The 24,050-nt window shown below is 44.4% G+C and overlaps 2 protein-coding genes across 4 annotated transcripts; one reads left to right on the top strand and one right to left on the bottom strand.

Moving 5' to 3' along the window:
• The first annotated feature begins 1,717 nt into the window (after positions 1-1,717).
• Positions 1,718-16,319, top strand: gnptab (N-acetylglucosamine-1-phosphate transferase subunits alpha and beta). Of its 3 annotated transcripts, none has more exons than XM_034525780.1 (21): positions 1,720-2,142; positions 2,609-2,694; positions 2,996-3,115; positions 3,525-3,575; positions 4,257-4,459; positions 4,895-4,956; positions 5,079-5,213; positions 9,243-9,404; positions 9,509-9,688; positions 9,923-10,093; positions 10,185-10,308; positions 10,392-10,607; positions 10,685-11,703; positions 11,796-11,995; positions 12,096-12,315; positions 12,403-12,516; positions 12,600-12,685; positions 12,776-12,874; positions 12,977-13,144; positions 13,641-13,731; positions 14,932-16,319. In XM_034525780.1, exons 1-21 carry the CDS (start codon positions 1,957-1,959, stop codon positions 15,001-15,003), a joined length of 3,765 nt encoding a protein of 1,254 aa, XP_034381671.1. In that variant the 5' UTR covers positions 1,720-1,956; the 3' UTR covers positions 15,004-16,319. The 3 variants fall into 3 exon arrangements, with proteins under 3 accessions (XP_034381673.1, XP_034381671.1, XP_034381674.1); XM_034525783.1 differs by lacking the exon at positions 1,720-2,142 and adding an exon at positions 2,149-2,426; XM_034525782.1 differs by lacking the exon at positions 13,641-13,731 and having other exon boundaries at positions 1,718-2,142.
• Positions 16,320-17,118: 799 nt separating this feature from the next.
• chpt1 (choline phosphotransferase 1) lies at positions 17,119-23,758 on the bottom strand. The gene is made up of 8 exons (XM_034525785.1): positions 23,261-23,758; positions 21,502-21,649; positions 21,269-21,410; positions 21,088-21,172; positions 20,487-20,618; positions 20,233-20,391; positions 20,003-20,128; positions 17,119-18,872 (listed from the first exon to the last, which is right to left on the bottom strand). Exons 1-8 carry the CDS (start codon positions 23,498-23,500, stop codon positions 18,753-18,755), a joined length of 1,152 nt encoding a protein of 383 aa, XP_034381676.1. The 5' UTR covers positions 23,501-23,758; the 3' UTR covers positions 17,119-18,752.
• Positions 23,759-24,050: the final 292 nt, after the last annotated feature.

Genomic DNA, 24,050 nt, shown 5'->3' with positions numbered 1-24,050 from the left:
ATGTATTTTTACAATGCCAAAAAAGTAATAAACCAATAAGCTAAGTCGTAAAACAGAAGTACATTAAAGTTGTAATTAAGTACTTTTTTTGCAGAATTTTTTAAGATTAACTTTGGATATAATAAATACACTTTGCTGCTTTTAAGGAAGTACGATTTTGAATGCATGGCTTTTACTTTAAATGAATTTTTTTTTTCTTCCATGGTTGAGTATATGATCCGTATACTTTCTTTCTCCCACCACTGCTCTCTGGTGGTACAAGTGCTCGGTCCCAGACTGAGACTATGTGGCTGGGATCCTAAAAAAACCGGTTCATCTGGGGACACCAAGGTACTCTTGGCTGAGAAATGAGAATCCTTAGCCAACATATAGCCATTCCAGGGTGCTACTCTGTGTTTGCTTTTCAACAAAGACACAAAGGTTTTAAATAATCTGCGTATTATTTGGAAAGTTGTGCGAAAGGTTGCACGACATAGCTTGTTTTGTGCGAATCCTCGTTTTAATCTTTCCAATAGAGGTGGTGAGAGCGACGTTAAGATTCATGAGGAATAGGTGGACATCGACCTAAATTTAGCTTCAAGGCCAAATATTTCCTCCTGAAAGGATCTTAGCACGGCTGGTTGGTGCTGCTGGAGGGACAACAATAAACTGTAAGTGCCAACCCCACAGCCCATCAACTTGGAATACATGCCCACGACTAGATGTGTGTCATGTTCTTTTGTGCTAATTTCATTAGTTGTTATAATAGTGTAAATCTCTCCAGTATTGGATTAGATTGTTTGGAAAACGATGGGACACAACTAAATGTATGGAGGGTGAACCTGGAACATCATGGCTCAAAATCCGTAGAGGATTTTAAAAGAAGGCCATGGGACACAAAATCCAAGTGGATCCCGTTTAGAGCTTTAATTCATGATGGGGCTATTGAAGTTCTTTTTCTGGCTTGGTGGGACTCCTGACTGCTCATAGAGGAAGGAAGGCTACTACATCTCTCCTGGTCTCAGGAGAGGACACCAGAGATGAGGTTATTTTTAGTTTGTGAAGTTCTGGAAAACTGTCAAATGACTCTGGACAACTAACACTGTGCTAGTGTCATTATCACCCCCATCCCCACTTGTCACGCGACACAAAGTCCTACTTGGATCTTGTTGTGACGCCACTGTGTTTCTTGTTCTCTTTGTTGATTTTGGGATGTACAAGGCTAGTTCTGAGCAGCCATATTCCTGCTTTTCTCCTGACATTAAAAGTGCTTTTGTTACAGAGCACATTTGGTGCACTTTGGAGATCTGGATCTACGAAATAATTGATTAATGTTATTTTCCCAAGAAAAAGGATCTCCGACTCCAGCTTCTTAAATGTGAATATTTCCTGGTTTCTTCACGGCCTCTATGACTAAACTCAATATGTTTGAGTTGTGGCGCCACCTTGAGTTTTAAGAACATTGCTCACCATTTTATAAAATGTTATAGACCGAACAACTACTTGATTAATCAAGAACATAATCAACAGATTATTCCACAATGATATTAATCAGTTGCAGCCCTAATTGAGATGTTGATTGTACAAGCTATACTTAAAAAGACATATAGAGGGATTAGCATTCAACCTGAGAATTCTCAAAGTAAAAATATTTGATTAAAAAAAATATATATATATATTAAAGCTAAGCACGCAAGACTAAATTCGTGATAATGTGGCTACAGGCCTAGCTTGCAACTGTTGGGGCCCTGGAGGGGCGACGGGGCCCTGCTCCTCCCCACCACCAGGGGGCGACAGCGGGTTCGAAGAAGAAGAAGAAGAAGAAGAAGAAGCAGCGAAATGTATGGGTTGTCATGTGTCATGCGGGCTGACTGGTGGTCAGCTGACAAATCCGGTGTCTCTTATGTTTACTTTCTTTTTTTCCCCCCTCTCGCGTGAAACCTGCTTTTTGTTTGCGTGTCGAGTTCACTTGAATGAATGCAGCGGCATGCTGCTGCTGCTTCTACTTCTTCTTCTTCTTCGAGGAGAACCATGGTCGTCGTCAACTCGGTGCTCAAGCTGTTGCAGAGGCAGACGTACACCTGCCTGTCCCACCGGTACGGGCTCTACATCTGCTTCGGGGGCATCGTCCTCATGATAGTTTCCGCCTTTCAGTTCGGAGAGGTGAGCCTTCTTCTGTGTATTTATTAACTCATTCGCGTGGGTGGGTGGGTGTGTGTGTGTGTGTGTGTGTTAGCATAATGCTAATGCTAGCACCAGATCCCACTCAAGAAAACACGGGCGGTTTGTGTCTTAACGGTCGAGCTCGCGACTAAATGCACGTCTAAGTTTAGCTCGGACGTGTTGTGACTCTTTAAGGTGCTCGCGCTACTTCGGCTTTTATAAGTGAATCACTGGATTTGACGTATTTTAAAAGGAACATCTCAAATGTCTTCGATAACCACGTTGTGAGTAAACATCAAGCGTTTTTTTTAAAAGTTTATATTTTTGGCTGTTGTAATTTAATATTTGAGCTCCCCCAAAAATCCTCAGTAAGTCTTATTGTGCTAATAATGAGGGAGAAGTGTGGTTTGGTGTATATGATATTTGGGATGTAGCAGCTGCTCGTGTCACCTCCTTTTCCATCCAGGTCGTGGTGGAGTGGAGTCGGGACCAGTATCACGTGCTGTTTGACTCCTACAGAGACAATGTGGGGGGGAAATCCTTCCAAAGCAGGTGAGTGGAAAACAGAATTTATTGCCTCCAAATCTTGGAGGGGGGGGGGTTCCTTGAACTCATCACAACCAAACAAATGCATGCATTTGCACTAATGCATTTTGCACGTACAGTAACAAGTGCAAACATATATTGGGCTGGGACTCCACACAGGACAGCGTGTACCCTTCCCTTCAGATAAATATGAAGGATCAGGGATGACGGGTAACCGTGCGTGAACAAAAAAAAAAAAAAACGGGGGGTCGCCGGCTTTGCAGTCTCAGGACGGTCTTGAGTGACCCGAGCGTTTCTCTTGTTGCAGGCTGTGTCTGCCCATGCCTATTGATGTGGTGTACACATGGGTGAACGGCACAGACGTGGGTCTGCTGAAGGAACTGAAGACGGTCAAAGAGCAACTGGAGGAGGAACAAAGAGCCCTGAGGTAGCTGTGACTCCTCTGTCTATGCAAATGTAGTGTTACAGTGACTCTTAATAAATGTATATGATACTTCAGGGCTGCAAGACGTTATGCAGAAACATAAAAGGGTATATATAACCCTGAAGTATATTGTCATAGTGTGCAAACATACTCTAATTTCCACCTGAATACAGTTAGAATTGGCAGACAAGTCATGTTGTATTATCATTTTCACTCTGATTGGCTTGTTCAGACATTGCCCCAGAGGTGAAATGAGGGAATCTAGGATCAAAGGTTAGAATACCTCCCAAGAGGAGAAAGTCCCTGTTCCCAATAGTCTCAAAACAGGGCTGTTGTTCAGTGTTGCTACAGTAGGTTGTGTGTGTGTGTGTGTGATGAAAATGATATGAATTCAATGTCCTGTTGCACACAGGGAAATCCTGGGGAAAAACGCAAGTGAGACGACTGAAGTGCCAAAAGAGAGGTGAGCTTGAAGATATGTTAATGTGGTGTGAACCTGCACGACATAACCGTAATAACCTTAAATAATAATAAAAAAACGTGTTTTTCGAGGTAAATTTGCAGACTTAATGGCATTTCAAACCACTGGGAATTGACTGTTGAAGGCCCAGTAAGACAGCTGGGTGAGACCTTTGTGTTGAAACAGGAAGTGGGTTAAACCACAGGCAGATACAACTGAAGTGTCAGTTATTTCATGGAGGCAAAAGAGGCCCAGCTATTCAATTGGATATTAATCTAAAATTCATATAAATCTTGGCATCTCTTTTGCAAAACAAGTGTACGCAGTGGCTCCAAAGACCTGTCTGACGAGGTGGAAGACTCAGATGATCCTCTTTGATGGCCATTTGAATCTTAAAAGCTGAACCACAATGAAGACTCGACATGTTAGGTTGACAAAAGGGAGCTCCGTCTCTCTCGGCTTCTCCCTCCCCTCTTTTTTTACGTCGAGATTAAAAGCCCATCTGTGAGTTTCCACCGCCGACGACAAAGAGGGGCTCGTTTCCACAAAGGAAGCTGTTTGCTGAACCTGTGAATTTGACTCATTTCTCACACAGTGTGTAAACCACACAGTTAAGAGTAGGTGGTCCTCTGGGTGAGCGCACAAGATGAAGATAGATATATTTTTCCTCCTTCTTGTTTTCAGTGTTAAGCCCGAATGTCTGCTGTCCCACTGCATCATCGCGCCCATGCTGGCCCTGGACCCGGCTCTGCCAGCCAACGTCACGCTCAAAGAGCTGCCGTCGCTCTCTTCCTCCTTCTCCGCCGCCAAAGAGCTGCTGCTGATGAACAAAGCCTTCCACCCGTCCACCACCGTCTCGGTGGTGGTCTTCCATTTGCAGGCCGAGGGTAAAAGAAATTAAAAAAATTAAAAAAATCGCACAAATATAATTCAAAGAGGCACAAAAGGAGGGCAATAATTGGCAGGAAAGGGGCACTCCCTACACGATTCACAGTCTGGTGTAATAACTATACCGAGCAGGCAGATTATCACTGAGATATGAACAGTTATTTACGTTGCAAAAGATGATGTTTGAAGTGTGATTAATGAGTAACCGGAACATGAGGGGCAAGGGATCTGTATTACCAGTGAAGGCCGCAGCGTGAGAAGGATCAATACAATGAAACTGAGTATTCTTGCTAACGTGGCTCTTAAGGCTTCACTCCAATGACGCGTTATGTATGTATGTGTGCATGTGTCGAAGATTAAAGTATATCTTTGCACCTGAAGGTTTAGTTTGGCTCTCAGTTAATTAATTGTTGTTGTGTTTTGTTTTTTTACAGCTGATAAAAGCTACACAGATGTGTCGAGGGACCAGAAATTCTCCGTGTCCAGATGTTACCTGGTGAGTTTATAACGGTTACATTAACCGTTAAATGCGTGATAATTTATGAACATACGTCCTCGGCATACCCTCCTGACCTCTTTCTACATTTTAAATGCACGTCTTTGCTGCGTGTTCTGCAGACGACGGATAAAGAGGCTCCGGGTTTGATCCGCATGCAGTCGCTGGCCTACCTGAGCGGCTTCCCGGCATCCTTTAAGGAAACGGAGCAGCTGAGAGTCAAACTGCCCTCCGTCATAACCAATAAGATCAAACAGGTAAGACATTCCGTTTTATTAATTATCATTATTATTTTCTGATCTAAGTCCTTATTTTTTTTCTTCTTCTAAATGTTGTTAAAATATCCGACACATAAATCGTTTAATTTCTGCCTTTTTATATTTCATGAGCTATTCGGTCCAAATACTGGCTCGGGACAGAAATATGTAAAAAATAAATAAATAAATGTTACAGTAACTAGCTACTTATTTATATATTATATTGATTCTGTGGATATGAAACGCATATGACATGTTTGCAGGTAATTACATCATATTAATCTCCTTTTAGATTCAATTCTTTTGTTTTATATAACCTAATATTTATATAACGTTATATTTTCATGATAATTTGTTCTTATATAATATAAATATATATATATATATATATATATATATATATTATACTATTTATATATATTCATATTATAATATTTATATATATTCATATTCAAGCATTTTTGAGTGTCTAGAAAATTATTATTATATTATATCTACTGCCAGATTAGATGAGAGAGATTATGAATCCAAGATTTTTTTTTTTAATCTGTTGATTGAATTTCTGTTGCTTTAAATCTACTACAGTGTCTGATAACAGCTCATGGCAGAGTTTCACATTTAATATAGATACATTAGACACCCTTGACTTTTTAGAAGTATTTAACTTCATATTTAATTAGAGCGTTATTCCCCTCAGATCTTTTGTAAGCGGCGTCAGTGTTGAGGTCAAAGCCACCTTTTGAGATAACCGAGCTTTGCCACCAGATGTCGCTCTCACAGCGTCCTATCGCAGAGCCTCAGCATGTTGCTTTCTACAGACATTTACTGTACACACATGCACAAATTAAAGGTCTTTTTATACATCGCAGCAGCATCGGAATCGAAGGAAAGGGCGAAACTCAAACGTCGAATCCTTCCTTGGATCGGAGGTCGCGCTGTCCTGCCAGATATGGCCTTTTTCTATTTTAAACGAGCACTAACGAGCTCCGAAATAATCAAAGAAAACAAAACGGTGACCCCTGAGTGACCCCTGGGTGACCCCGTCTCACCATGAGACAGCCTGAGTCCCGTCTTCCAATAATATAGTTGACGGATTAGGTAACTAAAGGTAGAACAAAGGTGTTCTACGGAAGAATGAAGGATGATTACTCCTTAAATCAGCCTTAAAAACCTCCAACTGTATTTTAAAGTAGTAGATAAATCAATTTGTGGATCGACAAAATCAATTTCAGTCATTTTTAAGATAATATTCCCCGGATTCACTTGTTCCGGCGTCTCAAATGTGAATATTTGCGGGATTTCGTGGTCTTCTAAGACGGGAAACTGAACATCTTTTGTGTTTTGGATCGCAGGTCAAATCCAAACAAGCAATTTTTAAAATAGTTCAGCTTGGCTCCGGGAAATGAATGGCGGGCTATTTCCACCGTTGTCTGACATTGTTTAGACCAAAAAGATGAACTGAAAAAATTATCAGCATACTGAGAGAAAATTATAACAGTATATAATTAAAACAGTAATTGGAGCCGCGGGTGCATCTTTGCACTAATTGTTACGCTTAATTTGAACGTGGTTATATTAGAGCATCTAATTATAAAGTCCTTTTTTTTTTTTTTTTTAAATCATTAAAGTTACAATAAATATAACGCAATCATGAAAAAGAAAAAGGAAATGCCCAAAGAAAGAAAATGGACAGCGGCAAAAAATAAAATAATTAAAACTCACCGTTTATTCACGTCTTACTAAAACAAAAGATTATTCTTAGTTTCTTTAAAACATTTTTTAAAAAAGATACAGATTAAACCGCTGTAATCTCAATTCTAGATAACAGTAAGACATCCTACAGCTATTATAATAATAATAATAATAATAATAATAATAATAACCATCATATACTGTACACAATAACACTGGCTGTAATAATCACATCTTTACGACTGCTTCTGAGTACAAGTCACTTTACCTTTTATGTATGTAATGACATGGAGGTTAATGGTGTTTAACCCACGTATCATCACCAATCCCAGTTGTCCCATCATTCATGCATTTGTCTCCCAGTTCGGGGGTCGCGCTGTGAGCCCGTCATGTGATAATAGCCGGCGGCATTCGGGCTGTAACTGTAGCCGGCGGTGCGGGGGTTAACATTAGAACAACTGTTTGGAGTGGCGCGGCGCGGCGCCAGCCGGCACGCCGAAAAGATCACAGGGATTTGTTACGGGCTATCAATACATAATATGAATATTGATATAGTTGCTATTAATATTGAACTTTTTTTAATATGTTATTATTTGTGGTGATGTCTTTGATATTTAGCAATAATGATAATAACGGCAATAATAATTATTTATCTAAAAGTCTATATTTGATGTGTCAGTGGTGTAATTTAATACGGAGATCAATAAGATTTTGCCTTATTTGTGATTTTATTGTCTTTTTTTAAAGTGTGTGTGTGTGTGTGTGTGTGTGTGTGTGTGTGTGTGTGTGTGTGTGTGTGTGTGTGTGTGTGTGTGTGTGTGTGTGTGTGTGTGTGTGTGTGTGTGTGTGTGTGTGTGTGTGTGTGTGTGTGTGTGTGTGTGTGTGTGTGTGTGTGTGTGTGTGTGTGTGTGTGTGTGGCCACACAACCCACAGTTTCAAGGGGTTTCCTGGTGTTGCCGGGCCGATTCTGTGAAAGAGGGATGATGTGCGGTTCAGGCGGTGTGAGACGGCGGGGTATTTATAGCCGGTGGTAGACCGTTCGCTATGGTGATGAAAGCTGCCCCACAACCCCGATCATCTGCCCCCAGTGTCTGTGTACAAGACTGCTGAGGCGTTAGCATTAGCATGCATTTGTTTGCGTTTGCGGTTGTCCACACGGTGTCTCGTCTCCACTACCAAGCAATTATTATTATTTATTTTACGCTCACACGGTAGCAGCTACTGAGAAAGAAGTATAAAGGATGAGGGTTTTAATACAAGTGTGTATGGAGGCGGGCTGTGAAGTATCTCAGATTATAAACATGTCCATATGTCAGTTGGAGGGCAAAAGGTTGTGCATGCTTTGAGGGCAGATCAGCAAATGTGGAAGGCGTCGCCTAATTTATCCTGAAGTGAGCTATGAAACCTGTGTGTGTGTTTAGTATAATGATGTTTAATTAAGCGCTGCATACTCTTTTAATCTGCTGGTTATTATTATATGTCAGCAGCTAAAATGCTAATTAAGTGTTGCCAGAGGCCAAAAATGATGATGTCTCGTTCCACAAATAGATATTTTTCTCTCTTCCCCTGCGTTATCTATCTATGTATGTAAATAAATAATAGTTTATACATGCTCGCAGGCGGGCATGTGCCAGTGTTCGGCCTCCACACGCCGTGAGTTGGAGCATTATCAGGACTATAAGGAGAGGCTGACTCCCCGCTGGGTTTATAAGACTAAAAACAGGAACACACACACACACACACACACACACACACACACACACACACACACACACACACACACACACACACACACACACACAGAGGGAGTCCTCCAATGCCTCGCATAACTCTCCTGAGATCAGATGGAGAGCCAGCTCCATGGAGAAGATGACATCACAGAATGTTTTGAACTCTCACCTCTTTACACACACACACACACACACACACACATTGTTCTGACTGCAGCCGCCAGTAGATGCCTCCACCCGAGCATCATAAATGTTTTGATTTGAGGGGTCAACCCCGTCATCTTTTGCTTTATTCTGAATAATAATAATACATTATATTTGTATGGCGTAAACAAAGGTACTCAAAGGCACTTTACATGGTAAAAAAACTGAAACAATTAAAAGCAATAACAATATAAACAAGAGAGATGACATAACGGTATTAAAAAAAACAAGAATATACACATAACTAGCATCACAGGCTAAAAGCAGGTTTAAATAAATGGACGTCTTCTTGGTTGCATGTGCCGTGCTAGAGGCCATCAGGGTGTGTTTAGGATTCTTAAAAGAAACACTTTATGATCACGTAATCCCAAATGACCGGCGTACTGTTTCTTTGCCCCCTCAGTTTGAGTTGTACTCCGAGGCCGGCATCGCCCTGCTCCACCTCAACACCCCGCAGGACTTCACCGACCTGGCGCAGCAGGCCAAAAAGAATCTGACCCTGGATGGAAAAGAGTTGACCATCAGCCCCGCCTACTTGTTCTGGGACCTCACCGCCATCTCACAGGTGCGACCGATCCGCCCTCGAACCCCTGTTCATCGCGAGCGACGGCGTTCGCCCCGCCCCCCCCCCGCGGACGCAGGCCGACTATTCACGGTGTTCCTCTCCAGTCCAAACAGGATGAAGACGTGTCGGCCAGCCGATTTGAGGACAACGAGGAGCTGCGCTATTCGCTGCGCTCCGTGGAGAGACACGCCCCCTGGGTGCGACACATCTTCATCATCACTAACGGGCAGATTCCCTCCTGGCTCAACCTGGATAACCCCCGAGTTACAGTCGTCCCCCATCAGGTAACATTTAAACCTCTCCCACACTAAACGGGGATGTGTGTGGTGAGCTCATTTTGACTGACTCCTAACCCGACGTCGTGGAAAAGTACCAAAACAATTACAGAACTTGTCATACTGGAGGCAACCTCACCTGAATATGTCGTTAAATTGTGCTTGTTATGTTTATATAAACAAGCTTTAACTATGTTTTACAGAATCGGCAAACTAATTGTAAATATGTTTTGACTTTTTAAGGATATCTTCCTGAACAGCAGCCACCTTCCCACATTCAGCTCCCCTTCCATCGAGACCCACATCCACCGCATCCCGGGGCTCTCGCAGAAGTTCATTTACCTCAACGACGACGTGATGTTCGGCAAAGACGTCTGGCCGGACGACTTCTACAGCCACTCCAAAGGACAGAAGGTGTGAAAGCCGTGCGATGAGAAAAAAGTGCCGACGTTGAAATTCCTGTGCGCCGTTTGCCAATCTGGTCTTTTCCTCGCTTCGCCTGCAGGTGTATCTCACCTGGCCGGTCCCCAACTGTGCCGAGGGCTGCCCGGGATCTTGGATCAAAGATGGCTACTGTGACAAAGCCTGCAACAACTCTGCCTGCGACTGGGACGGAGGAGACTGCCTCGGTAAAGAGATCGCCTCCGTCCCCTCTCAAATACGGCCGTTTGTTTATTTCACGTCCGATATGTTCTTCCTTTTTCTCCGACAGGCGCGGCAGGAAACGGTCGCTTCGTGGCCGGGGTCGGCGGTGGCGGTCCCGGCGGAGGTGGCGGACCGGTGTGGCAGTTTGCAGGCGGGTTAGGAGGTCTTGGGGGGATTTCGTACTGTAATCAAGGCTGTGCCAACTCCTGGCTGGCGGACAAGTTCTGCGACCAGGCCTGCAATGTGCTCTCCTGTGGGTTCGATGTGGGAGACTGTGGCCAAGGTGAGTTAAATGAAAGGAGCCACAGTTGGTTAAAATAAAGGAAAGACCTTTTTAACGTGTATTCATTTCCGTTGTAGAGCACTTTGGCGAGCTGCGTCATGTGACCCTAGTGAGGAATCAGAGCCTGTACACCCTCCCGGTAGGTGAAACCAGGCCATATTTCAGCTTCGACAGACTGGCCCGCCGAATCTCGGACGCCCACGTCGGTGACAACCCGGCGGTCCGCCACACGTCCGTCGCCAACAAGTGGAAGACCATTCACCTGCTTCTTCACCCGGGCCACAACGCTACCCAGATCCAGTACAATCTCACTTTCCAGAGACACGACGACACCGAGTTCATAATGTGCTTCGGCGTGGCCGTCGACACCCGCGAGCCGCCGCAGGCTAACGCGTCCCAGGCCGCGAGCAAAGATGACGACGACGACGACGACAAAGACCCGAAGCCGACCTCGACTCCAGAGCCTCCGGTCCCGTTCTCGGATGTTCCCGAGGACCAGCGCGGTCCTAAGATCCAGAGGAGGCCGCCCGGGGAACCTCTGATCGTCGTAGAAGTGCCGTCGCTGAATGTGTCACTTCTACCGGCCGCTGTGCAAAGCGAGCTGCAAAAGCTGGAGGAGAAGCTCCTGATCAATGACATCACTATGAAGGGTTATAACCTCACGAAGGCCGAACTGTTGAAACCTTACATCGATTCACAACCAGCGAGCGAGGTCCAGGGGAAGCCCCATAAAGACTTGGAGGGAGAGCAGTTGGAAGGAAAACCACCTGCGGGAAATATTATTCCGACAAATCTGAACTCCAAAGAGGAAACGTCCAGGAAAGAGGTTACGGTCCCTCGTTTTATTACCGTCCACACTGATGACGAGCATGAGGGTCTAGCACCCAAACATTATGATCTGAACGCTGCGATAGACAGGCCCTTGACTTCCAAACTGCTAGACAGCATTTCCAAATCCAAGAGTGTGCAGAGTCGGGCGGAGCCGGAGGACGCTGCAGGAGGAGCTCCTTTCGGTCGCAGACTTCAACACTTCATCTCCTCAGACCGAGGCTTCCTGCCGTGGGAGAGGAGGAAGTACTTCCAGAAAGTGCTCGAGGTAAGTAGCGCCGACGACGTCCACCTTTCTGCTCCAGCGTTTCGATCCCTCTCGATTGTTAATAATCTCTCTCGGTGTCGACACGCTCGCAGGAAGAGGAGCGCCTGCAGAGAGAGTTGTCGTACGAGGCCGACGGCGCCGCCGCTGGTCGGAGGCTGCGGGACACCTTCGCCGACTCGCTGCGCTACGTCAACAAGCTGCTCAACGGCCAGTTCGGCTTCACGTCGCGCAAAGTCCCCGCGCACATGCCTCACATGATCGACCGGCTCATCATGCAGGAGCTGCAGGACACGTGAGTGCTCTAACGTCTCTTTTTGTCGCGGTGTTCCCGACGAGGCGACGTCTCGAACCGCTCCAGCGCTTCTTCTTCTTCCTTCTTCCTCTTCCTTCAGATTCACAGAGGAGTTCGAGAAGACGTCGGGCCATCGCGTTCGCCACTCCGAGGACATGCAGTTTGCCTTCTCGTATTTCTACTTCCTGATGAGTGCCCAGCAGCACCTCAACGTGTCTGAGGTGTTCGACGAGATCGACACGGACCACTCGGGCGTCTTGTCCGACCGAGAGATTCGAACTCTGGCCACGAGGATCCACGAGCTGCCACTCAGCCTCCAGGTGCGTCCCGGCTCTGATAACTGTGATGACTGTGAGAGCTCTTTCAGTTTTGAAGTGTGTAATATTTCTCTGTTTGCACTTTTCTAGGACTTGACAGGCCTGGAGCAGATGTTGATAAACTGCTCTAAGACGCTCCCGGCTAACCTGACCCAGCTCCACCTGGTGAACCCAACACAGGAGGCCTACTATGACCCCAGCATGGTGAGCCTCACGTAAATGGCTGGGCTGGGGGCGAAAACCTCCAATTCAATAACTTGAATCCATTGCAAATGTTCTATCCACAGCCTCCTGTCACAAAAGGCCTCGTCCTCTACTGCAAGCCCATCACAGAGCGCATCCAGAAAGCCTTCAGGGACCAGAATAAGTACAAGTGAGATCTTCTAAAGTGGCCGTTATTCGGTCTGAAATATGTAGTCTTAGCTTTACTGTTGCTGCGGCTAACGTGTGCTCTGTTGGACAGGTTTGAGATCATGGGGGAGGAGGAGATCGCTTTCAAGATGGTGCGGACAAATGTTTCCCACGTGGTCGGCCAGTTGGATGACATTAGGAAGAATCCCAGGTGTGGGGGGGAGGGGGGGTGGGGAAGGCTCCAGATTACTTTTCTTTTCCCCTGAGTATTTGTTTTTTGCCCCTCCTTTTAATCGTATTACGCAATCAACAGGAAGTTCGTCTGTCTGAACGATAACATCGACCACAGCCACAAGGACGCTGCCACCGTGAAAGCTGTGCTGAGAGACTTCTACGAGTCCATGTTCCCGCTGCCGTCCCAGTTTGAGCTGCCGAGAGAGTATCGCAACAGATTTCTGCACATGGAAGAGCTCCAGGAGTGGTAGGACGAGACGTTTTTTTGTTGTTGTTGTTTTTTTTTCCAGATGCTTTTGAATCCTCGTTGCACGTGAGCTTGGTTATTCATCGAGGTGGGAATCCTTCGGGGGCTTTGGAGGGGTTTTATCGGGGCATCTTGCTCCTGTTCTCGGGGAGAATGCCAGACTCGCACGGAGGCTTTAAAATTAGAACCGAGCCGCCTCAGATCAGTCGCTAGCTGTAAGATACTCGCCAGATCATTACACAGCTGAGCCTCCCGTCTCCCCCACCTCCCCCTTCTGTCTTTGAGTTAGTAAAGTAACAGCCAGATGGTGTTGAATGATGTCACCTTGTCACCCTGTTGCCCTGCTGCCCTCTGCATATTGTATATTTCCTTCTTGTTGCATCACAGCATGTAGCCTCCCCTCCAGTGAGATGTGCCCAATGTTGTTTCTGCATCTGCACCTTTTTGCTGTTCTACTTAAAAACTAACTGCCCATGTTTTTCAAAAAAAAATTTAGGCGCGTATATCGGGACAAGCTGAAGTTCTGGACGCACTGTGTCCTCGTAACGCTCGTCGTCTTCACCATCATGTCCTTCTTTGCCGAGCAGGTCAGTCTCTCCCCCCCCCCCCCCCCCCGACTCGGGACCACACACACAGTTTTATTTACGCATTTCAGTTGAAGACACCCGGGCATCCTTCGCTCGCACACCTCTCTCGTTTCCATCATTCACACTTGAGCTATGATTTCGGGGCCTTCGCCACCCAAGTTCGTCCGTCTCATGTGTCGCTGAGCCAGAGTCGGACGCCCAGCACGTCTTTCGTTGACTTGGATCAGACGGCAGATGAGTGGGATTTACACATTAGAGCAAATGAAATCACGATGGTGCGCTCAGTGACATTCCTGTCAAATTCCTCCATTTTTGGTACTCGAGAGAGATTAAATAACAAATGCCAGGAAATGTTGGAGAAATTCCTCCCTCGGCCGCGGTTTGACATTGAGCTGTTTTAGAGGCGCTTCCCTAATCCGAAAAGGTTTCCAGTTTCTCCTCCGCAAACACTAAAGAAAGGTTAGTTGGGTTGACCGTGGGAGAATTCTCCCCACGGCAACTCGTGGCACCAGGAATGTGTCCTTTTGATGTCTTTTTAGCACCAGATGAGTCAGGCCCGTCCTTCTGTCGGAGTCTTTAAGACGCCGGCGTGTAAGTCGGCTTTGTACCGTTTAGAATGGAGGGATCAAAAGTGTCTTTCATCCAGGAGGAGGGGATCTGACTCACTTCTGAGATTAACTTTGCGTTCTTGTGTTGCGTAAGGTCGGAGGGCAATTTGGCGTCAAAGTCCTTTTTAAAAAAAATTTTTAAATAAAATAACGCGGTCCTATTTCAGAACAACGATACCACTTGTATCTGTCAGTTAGAGCCGTAGCTACGGTTAGCTTAGCATAACGACTGGAAACGGGGCCTGGCTTTGTCTGCAGGAAACCAAATCCATCCCCCCCCCGCAACCTTTTTGAAGATCATTATGTTTGGTGATGTGCTGGTGGTGCACGGCATTCTGTGACCAGACCATTTCTTGGCTCTGGCGGTTGCCAGGCAACCAACGGCGACTCCAGTTACGAGCTACTGGTTGCCATTTAAGAAATAGTCTTGTTCGAGGGTTACATACACAACACCCCATAGACCTGATTTTATTTACATAAATCAATGAATGTACAATAGAGAATAGTTCGCTCCCTATTTATACATTGTTTTCTCTTTGTTCTTTTGTTTTCATTCCGTCTCCTTTTGTTTGCGTCTCCTCTCTCCCTGCAGCTGATCCTGCTGAAGCGAAAGCTGTTTCCCCGACGCAGAGTAAACCAGGACAGCAACCCTGAGCGGGTGTGAAGAAGGGAAGCTCAAGTCCTCCGTGCTTGTGTTGCATCGGCAACGTCCGGCGGGCAGACCCGTGTGAGATGGTGATGGAGCGTTTTTTTTTTTCCATAAGATAATGGACGGGGCTGGCCCGGGCAAAGGAATGCCAGCCAGAAAGAAGAAGATAAGAAAATAAGAAGGAGCCTGTGATAATTATGTTCCTCCACTGGGGGCATCTGAGGCTTTTGTACAAGTCCACAAACAAACACTCCCTCCACACTGCACCGCCCTCCTCGTGTCCTGCTCTCGCCATGTTTTTGATTGATGTGCTGCTAAAGTGTGAAACATTTGACGGCAGCTGGTCAGGACCTATTGTGTGTGTGTGTGTGTGTGTGTGTGTGTGGCGAGCAAGTTTGACCATAAAATCCACAAACTGCAGATTAATGGAACCTGCAACTATTTTGATAATCGATCAATCGTCCGAGTCACTTTTCAAAGCTTTTTTTTTCTTTTTTTTCTAGTTGATTTATCTTTGGGTTTTGGACTGCTGGTGAAACAAAACCCTTTTTAAAGATGTCACCTTTGGGTGCTGGGAAATTGTGATCGGCTTTTTGACGTCAACAGTGGAGAGGGAGCGACGTGGGGAGCGACGTGCAGCAAACGGTCGCCAATGGAACCAGGGAATCGGTGCTCAGGCCTCGGGTATCTGGTTGGAATTTATATTTATGAGTATTATTATTATTATTTTTGGATTAATTGGTCAGTGGATATAAAAAATAATCTACACCTGCAGCCGTGCTTGTGTTTGGCTTTTTTAATTTTAAGGAAAGGATGAAATCAAATATAACTGTCGGTGGTCGTCTGTCGTTTGAAAACATGGAAACTTGAAGTGCCTTCATTGTTCACTCCTGCTTGTTTGACTCCTGTTGGTTTTTTAAACATGTATTCTTCTAAATGTTGGACACGTCACCATATCTAGGGATTCACGATGAATGAATGGTTTATAGGATAATGCGGTACTTGATGGAGCTCCATGTAATACTACAGCTTTCTCGTGTGTGTGTGTGTGTGTGTGTGAGTGTGAGCTACTGTCTGAAATTCAGACTCCCTCAGCATGATCTGTAACTTATTTCGATTGTATTATTGTGACGGTGAGCCCGACGACTGTCAGTTTTACAAAGTTCTTTAATATAATGACAAAAAAGGAGAGGAAGTGGATGTTTTCAGCATTTTAACGCTGCCGTAAAAAGTCTTGATGTACTTTGCGATTGTGTTGCAGATGTAGAAACTGGATTGCATCGGTTCAACGGCTCTTCTGACTAAAATAAAAATGTGGCTTGGTTCGGTCACCTGTGTGTGTGTGTGTGTGTGTGTGTGTGGGGCACACCTTCACTACTGTACTTGCATAAGTACAATTTAAGATACTTTACTGGAGTATTTCGATTCTGTGCCGCTTCACACTTCATTACATTGCAGAGGTAAATATTGTATTTATTCGACTATTGTTCTTACTATTCAGATTAAAGTTGAAAATCTATTTATTTGGGACCCCTTCTTACGTTTCCAGCGTCTTTGATAACCAAACTATCCAATATTTCACAAAAAACAAGACGCGAGAGTTAACAAGCGCACAATGATGATGCCAACAGGGTGAGGTTTCCCATGGTAACCGTCCTAGTTTTGTTAGCGTGCTAGTATGTTGCTAATTAGCTACAAACACAATGTGTAGCTAAGGCTGATGGAATTCCTAAAAAATATAATTATAAGAACATTTTGCTGATATGTCTGTGTATTAACTTAAAGCTTTGGTTGGTATTCTTCATAAAGTAGCGAGTCTGCTAGATTTCTTAATATTATCTAACGTTAACTGAAAAAACTTGTAATTAAAGTAGCTAACAGCCCCAAATAAGTCGCTACATTGATGGTTTGTTCGTCCAAAGCCACGCCCCCAAAATGATCATGGCACAGGACAAAGTTCACATAATATTTCTCTATACTGGACCAGTTTCAGAAATTGTTGTCCCTACACAAACAAAGTGGGAAAATAGGGTCCAATTAGAAAAATACGGACATTTCCCTTTAATAAACATTTATTGAAATGAAAATATTTGAGATTGGGATTCACCATTAACAGTAAAAACACACGACATGAAAAATATTTTCTTTATTACAATCTTTTCCACTCATACATTATTTGTTAGTAGAAAGGTGTTTTACTGTATTAGTGAACAGTGCAACGTGGTGTTGAAATAAAGGTTGCACACTTCAATGCATAGTTCCAAAGTCCATCGCAGGTTTAGCCTCTTTTTAAAGACACGCCCCCTTCTCAAGACACGCCCCCTTCTCTATCGTCCATAATCCTGCAGAATCTTGGGAGAACAATTTTTCCAAATAAAATTCAAGAGCACAATTGTCTTTTACCCTTATTATAGTTTACCGGCACTACAGAAATATCCCTTTTTGAACCAAATTAACCTGAATTATGAGTAAACCATATTACAACAATTCAATGATATTTTAAAATCAATATGAAAATTACTGATAATCCAACTAAATCTTCCAAGAGCCAAATGAATCAGTCACCTATACACAATACACATTTGTATAAGTGAAGAAACTCTTATGAGTGAACCCTTCCAGTAGCATTGTATTATTATTATTACTATTTCTGCATCTGGTTTGATACTTCAGTGGAAAAAGAAAAAAAAAATAATGTACAAAGCAGTTTTTTTTTGTGTTTTTTTTAAAATATTCACAAAGTTAAAACAGTAATTACAACAAAAATATTTAAGGCGTTTTCAGTTGAATTCTGTACAATCACAATATAATTAACTATTAGCCCTTCAGGGAGAAGAACAGAGAAAGCAGAACAAGTCGTGTGTTAATGCTTCATCAGTCGACGGCGCTCTAAAAAAAGTGTTTTTATTTTCTTAATTTTTCCAGTATTGTAGGATGAGATGATTAACGGAGAATAATAATATAAAAAAAAAAAAACAGCTTTTATTACTAAGTGATAAGAGCGCCTGTCGTTGTTTTCAGCACTAACGCAGACTGTTGCCCCGACGCGTCGACAACCTGCCAGTCCACATTGCACACTTCATTGGAAATTATTCGAGGTTTTAAAGGTCATTTAAAAAAATAAAAAATAAATTGTAATCTGCATTTAAGCCCCGATTCTTGCCATATTGGGTCGCATTAATTTAACGAATAAGAAAACCAATAATTAAGAAAACTCAGGTGATCCATTTTAGTTTGGGCATATATCATTGAGCACTTATGCTCGTCATATATGAGGAGCCCACATAATTAACGTGTACATCTTGAAGCAGATAAAATGCTTTTAATATCTGCCCAAACTATAAAAGTACCCCCCTTTAAAAGAAAAACAATGTTTTGGTATTTAAAAGTTGAATAAGCAGGAAGTAGATGTAAAAAATTTATTTTTCTGACAACATGCAATGATGTCTAAATTAAAACGTATTGGCTCCAACAGCCAATGAGGAACTCAAGGGAAACTCTGGTTCCACGTCATTTCCATTTTCAATAGATCCATGCTTTTTCAAAATTTGTGTCATTATTTTGGGGGGTTTGTAGTGTTTAGTTGGTTATATATATTTTTTTTTTGCCACCTCGTGGGAGAGGCGGTTTTAATCAGAAGTGGTCACTTTGTCAAGGCTGCAGTGGCTCGGGGTCTCCTCCTTCACGTCGTCGTTGTTGTCTTCTGCTCTCAGGAGCGGAGAGAGATCTGCGCCTCGCCCCGCCTCCTCCCGCCGGGCAAGTCGTCAGTCGCGGTGGTGCGCCTGGCTCGGTGGCGTGATGCTGAAGACTCGGATGCGCAGGTGGGAGGCGATCTGGAGGCACACGCCGGTGCAGTAGCGCGCTAGATCCAGAAGAGAGAAGACCTGGAAGGGAAAGACACCGAATGCTGCGTTAATGGAAACATTCAATGACTGAAAAAAGGAGCTGCACAAGTGAAACCGTATGCTGGTATAAAGAAATACAAGAATATATCATTAATTAAATATTTTTAAACGGCTACATTCTTTAAAAAGACGTATATTTCTAAACACCAAGTTTTGGCACATAATCATTCGTACATGGGGAAAGCAGCAAAAGCACAGATTGTAAACATATTAAAACTTATTTTCCTATGACTATTTTTGCTGAACTGCTTTGCGATGCTGATAGGAACTATAATAAATCCATTTATCATCTCACAATAAAATGTCATGCCACAGATAACCGATAACGTTGGGTTCCAGTAACCCGGCATACAACGATAAAAGGTGCAATTAAGGTTATTGGGGACACCTGTGCTTTTCCTGGCATGACTAATCAGCCAGAATTACCAGAAACACCTGTGTGACGAGCCTTTGAGGGCGCCAATAAAACCCTCAGTTTGTGTTTCAGGTGACATTTAAGAAGTCTAACTTAACACATTAGTTCAATAAATCACTACTTGTAACGAAAAAAAATAAATTTAAAGCCAACAAGAGGCCTCCTAGGTATGGAGTTGTAATAGTTTTATTGTAGCCAAAAGGAACGTTTTGTATCAAGTCATCTTATCGGTCGAAAAGCAACTTTTAACTGAACCTTGAACGACGGCTGCGATGACTCGAAGTCGCCGGTTAGACGGCGGAAGTGAAAGCGAACGGGACCGAGAACCCGTCGGCGCTCACGCCTACTTATGGAGTTTGTCTTGCACGTTGTCACCTGCACTGCAAGTTCATACTGCAGCTGGCACGACCATGCCCGGTTTTTCTGGTTGAACGATACTTTTTTCTCGGCGACGGCCTTTCAAGGTTTGCTTGTCGGTCGAGTCGTGTGGGTGCAGCCTCACCAAAGTCATAAAAAATACACTTAAGAGCATTTCACAATATCAAATATGAAGCCATAAAATGTGTGCCGCTCTCAATGCCTGACAGCCACTACCGTTTCATATAATACATCTTTTGAGTTCCCCTTTAACAAAACAAACATAAAAAAAAAAAGGAGGAATCCTTAATACGAGTATCTGGAGTCAAACACTGACCGTGGCGATCCAGAGGACTATATGCTCATCGATGAAGCTGTTGAAGTACTGGTTGAGGAAGAGGAGGCCGGGGCCGACGAAGGCCGTGTCCGGGAGGTGCAACTCGCTCTTGGTCATGTGTGCGATCTGCAGAGAAATACACAGATGAAGTACATTGTGGATACACAAAAAGAGAAAACACAACTAATTTAGAAAATATTTAAAAAAAAAGAGAGACCAGATGAACGTACCACCAACTTGTTGGAGATCTTGGCGCAGACCAAGCCAAAGGCCAGCAGGTACAAACACGGGTGGAGCTCAAACAGCTGGCTGGACGACTTCTTGAAAATGATGAAGGCCAGGGTGAGGATGAGGCCGATGTGCAGACCAGGACTCAGCACGCTGGTGTCCTAAACGGAAAGGGAACGTGATGAAGGGTCAAAATAGAGCGACACAATAGAGCGACCTCAAGACTGCAGCGCAAAGCAGGTTTTTGTGGACTTACAGCCACGGTGGAGCCGTTTTTGCCGATACCTCCGTTCAAAATGACGTGGAAGTAGTTGTAGCAGGAGTAGAGGCCCCCGCCGCTGATGCCGATGATCGGGAAGACGTACATCTTCACTCCGATGATGGGCAACTACGGAAAAAAAACAAGCGGCGGTTTGAATGAATGCAAAGACGCGACGCGACGCTCTCTCCTTGCGGCATTGAGACGACAGGTTTGAAAGCTGCAGGCATGCCGAGCGGGATGGGAGGGCAAAGCAAATTAAAGTTACAACAAAAAAAAAATGCGATGCGACATCAGCTTTTTGAGCCAGAACATGTCCGATAGATGACCCGTTGCCATGGCGTTAGCTACACATATTTACCTTCTCACTCATGTGATGTTAAGTCAAGCCTCCAAAGGCAGCAGAGTCAAAGTAAAAACACAAATTCTGTTCAAAAGACTAGAATGACGAGAAAAATAATAATAAAAAAAATTTAAAAAAAACTATGAACCGAGTAGATAATTAATTCGGTGTGAAAAAAAGTAAAAAGGAGAAGGTGAAATGAAAGAGTTCCCGTGTGTGCAGTATTCGAGCGTCCGTTTGTGGATTCTCAGTTACCGTCGTTTGCCAAAGGCTCACGCCGCCGAACGCCGACATCAAATACATGATGGTGATGGCGATCTGCACCTCCGTGACATCGATCCTGTGAAGACACACACACGGTTATATTACAGAGGCTTTATCATCACTCCGGGGTGGGGGGGGGGGGGGGGAAATACCTGCTGAACATGTGACTTACAGGCCAAAGCGGAGGGTCCCGGACACGTAGGTCTGCCAGTGGGCGCAGAAGAACATGAACATCCCGATAAACCCACAGAAGAATATCCAGTCTGGGTATCTTCCGATGCCACACGAAATACACGTTCCCACAGCAACAAAGACTGAAAGAAGAACAACAAACTAATAATCAATATCTCTCCCTGGAAAACCATGAAAATAATAACCGGTTTAGGTTGAAGAGCGGCGAAGCACCTGTGGAGACGGCGTCGCAGCCGTGGTCGAAGAGCTCCCCCAGGGCCGAGCTGCTGTTGGTCCTCCGAGCCTGCTTCCCATCAATGGCGTCCAGAGACTGGTAGATGAAGAGGCCCAGAGCGCTCATGATGAAGGCCCATGCTGGAGCCTGGAGGGGGTGGAGGTAGGGAGGGACGTGATTTTAAATTTCATTTAACGAGACATTTGAAGGCATCGCATTGAAGTCTGGGAAAACTGGGATGGACATTTGTATTAATGAGACTGTCACCAGCAGATTAGGCAATAATGAAAATAACAGTTACATGCAGCAATAAAGCAAAGGGAAGCTAACTACTAAGCATTTTAGTCAGTTTCAAAACTATATCAATAGCGTACCTTATGCAGACATTTCATGAATTAAAATCTTATAAAAAAAAGAGTCTCCTTTCACACATAGTATATCACATGCAGAGCTTTATAGTGGCCGTGGACTGAAAAACAAATACATTTTTATGAAATACAATATTAACCCTCAGAGGAAAAAGAGCAGCACTATTATTGCGCGCAACAAACTCCACATATTGAATGTGTGTGGATACGTTTGAGGCTGTATTTTTTACCCTATTGACACATCTTTGTGTGTTTATACTGTAAACAATGGAGGATGAGGGATTACAGCTGTGTCTCAGGTCCCGTAAGTTAGACTCTAACTGGGGTGGAGGAGGTTACAGCCCATCTGGGCACGAGAGCAGGCCAACACAACAATGTGTGTGTGTGTGTGTGTGTGTGTGTGTGTGTGTGTGTGTGTGTGTGTGTGTGTGTGTGTGTGAGAGATAGAGGGAGACAAAGAAAGTCTGTATTCCCGGAGAGATCTAGAATCTCATGCCGTCCTAAATATTCAGAGATCCTGCTGTTTTTCCTTCTAGGTCCACGTCCTAACTGCCTCGTGGACCGGTGAGGGGGGGGGGGGGGGCTGGACTGTGGACTTGGATGCAAGGTTGTCATAATTGGATTGGACAAAGGTGTAAATCTGATAAGACACACCTATGCATTTCTGATTAGGGCCCTGGTCTACAGACATAAGTGAACTGGGTCATGGGTCATAGGTTTGTTGCATGGCCCATTGGTGTATATGGTTTAAGAACATGTAGTGGAGACACAATCAGAGGTTGTTGTTGTTGAAGCATTCACGTCTATTAATTCAGGAATTACTTAACAGTTAGCCTCCTCTCGCTAATGGTGGACAACGTCTGTCCCTTCAAACGTCCGTTTCGCCATCAACACTGCCGCGTCACGTGAGACAGCAGACAGAACACGTGACGACACGTCAAAAACTGACACGGATATTGACAATAAAATTATTATTTTTTTAAATACAAATTATTTCCATTGTAAGCGTGACAGCGGGGGGGATTTTAAGGTTAGTTCCGGTGTCACCCTGAAATACATAAAACGGGGCATAAAAAACAACAACAACAAAAAACACACCATGGGCGTTAGCGAGCAGGGCGACTGACCCCTAAAATATTATTAAAATAAAAACACACGATATGTGCGGAAATTCACTCTCATTGCGGCTCGTGAGTCACGTGTAGCGCGCGCGCGTCCCGGTGGCCACGTAACGTTAATTTACGCATTTTTTTTTCTGAATGGAGGTCTCGCGTTTCCCTCTATTAACCCGGTGAAGGGCACGCAAACTACCCCCGTGTGTGTGTGTGTGTGTGTGTGGGGGGGGGGGTGGTGGGTGTGAAACTTTAAAGCCAAGGTCGGATTCACTCACCTCCTCCGTCGCCGTGGGACAATAATACATGAGCACCACCGTGGAGAGGATGTTGATCAGCAGCCCCACGATGGTCAGGGTGTTCGGAGCGACCCATGTCGGGATCTGCAGCACGAGCCAGTTCCAGTAGATTTGGCACGGCGGCTCGAGCAGCGACCGCCCGGACGCGCTGTATTTATGCTCCTCCAGCCGCTTCAGCTGTGCGGGTGACAGCGACTCTGGCCACAAGAAATGTGGCATTGTTTTTTTGTTTTTTTTCTCCTGCCTGCTCGGATTTACCGTCACAAAACCTCCCGATACTCCCCGGGGCAGATAGAGGGGCTCCGGTGGGGAAGGGAGGGGAGGGGGGCTATCTTCTCTCGGCCGACTCCGACAAATTGCAGCTCATTTGGCATTTATAGCTCGGGGACCAGGCGAGGCCATTTCCACGGCGGAACCATGAGACGTCGATTACTCGCGACGTGCGTTTTTTGGATCCGAGTTGCGTCTCCACCGGAAGTGAGGACTCCCGGAAAGGGAATAAATAGGCCTGCGCACCGGGAAGTTTAAATTTGTGGGCGAGTTTTTAAATGCAAATGTTTACAATTTAAATAAATAAAAAAGTAATGAGATGCAATAGTTTAATCCATTTGTTAAAATCGTGTTACTCCTCCTGGTTTTGTATTGATGTATTTAGGTTGGACATATATAATAACTTTATAATTCCCCTTATTGTAGTCATTTCATTTATCTCTTATATTTTTCTGTTCATTTTATTTCCCGACATGGAAGCCTTGAATTAATTCTGGCG

Source organism: Cyclopterus lumpus, chromosome 23 (genome assembly GCF_009769545.1).
Source record: "Cyclopterus lumpus isolate fCycLum1 chromosome 23, fCycLum1.pri, whole genome shotgun sequence".
NCBI classification, from domain to species: Eukaryota; Metazoa; Chordata; class Actinopteri; order Perciformes; family Cyclopteridae; genus Cyclopterus; species Cyclopterus lumpus.
Note: the sequence above shows the minus strand (reverse complement) of the source record. Positions and strands in the feature narration are given on the sequence as shown.

What these genes read in the sequence shown, in the direction of transcription:
- gnptab (XM_034525780.1), top strand. Translation starts at nt 1,957, where the DNA reads ATGCAGCGGCATGCTGCTGCTGCTTCTACTTCTTCTTCTTCTTCGAGG. An exon ending in ACTGAAGTGCCAAAAGAGAG is followed by an intron (nt 3,576 to 4,256) that starts GTGAGCTTGAAG and finishes TCTTGTTTTCAG; the next exon opens with TGTTAAGCCCGAATGTCTGC. An exon ending in GACATTAGGAAGAATCCCAG is followed by an intron (nt 12,875 to 12,976) that starts GTGTGGGGGGGA and finishes CGCAATCAACAG; the next exon opens with GAAGTTCGTCTGTCTGAACG.
- chpt1 (XM_034525785.1), bottom strand. Translation starts at nt 23,500, where the DNA reads ATGCCACATTTCTTGTGGCCAGAGTCGCTGTCACCCGCACAGCTGAAG. An exon ending in CTGCGACGCCGTCTCCACAG is followed by an intron (nt 21,411 to 21,501) that starts GTGCTTCGCCGC and finishes TTCTTCTTTCAG; the next exon opens with TCTTTGTTGCTGTGGGAACG. An exon ending in AAAACGGCTCCACCGTGGCT is followed by an intron (nt 20,392 to 20,486) that starts GTAAGTCCACAA and finishes CTTTCCGTTTAG; the next exon opens with GACACCAGCGTGCTGAGTCC.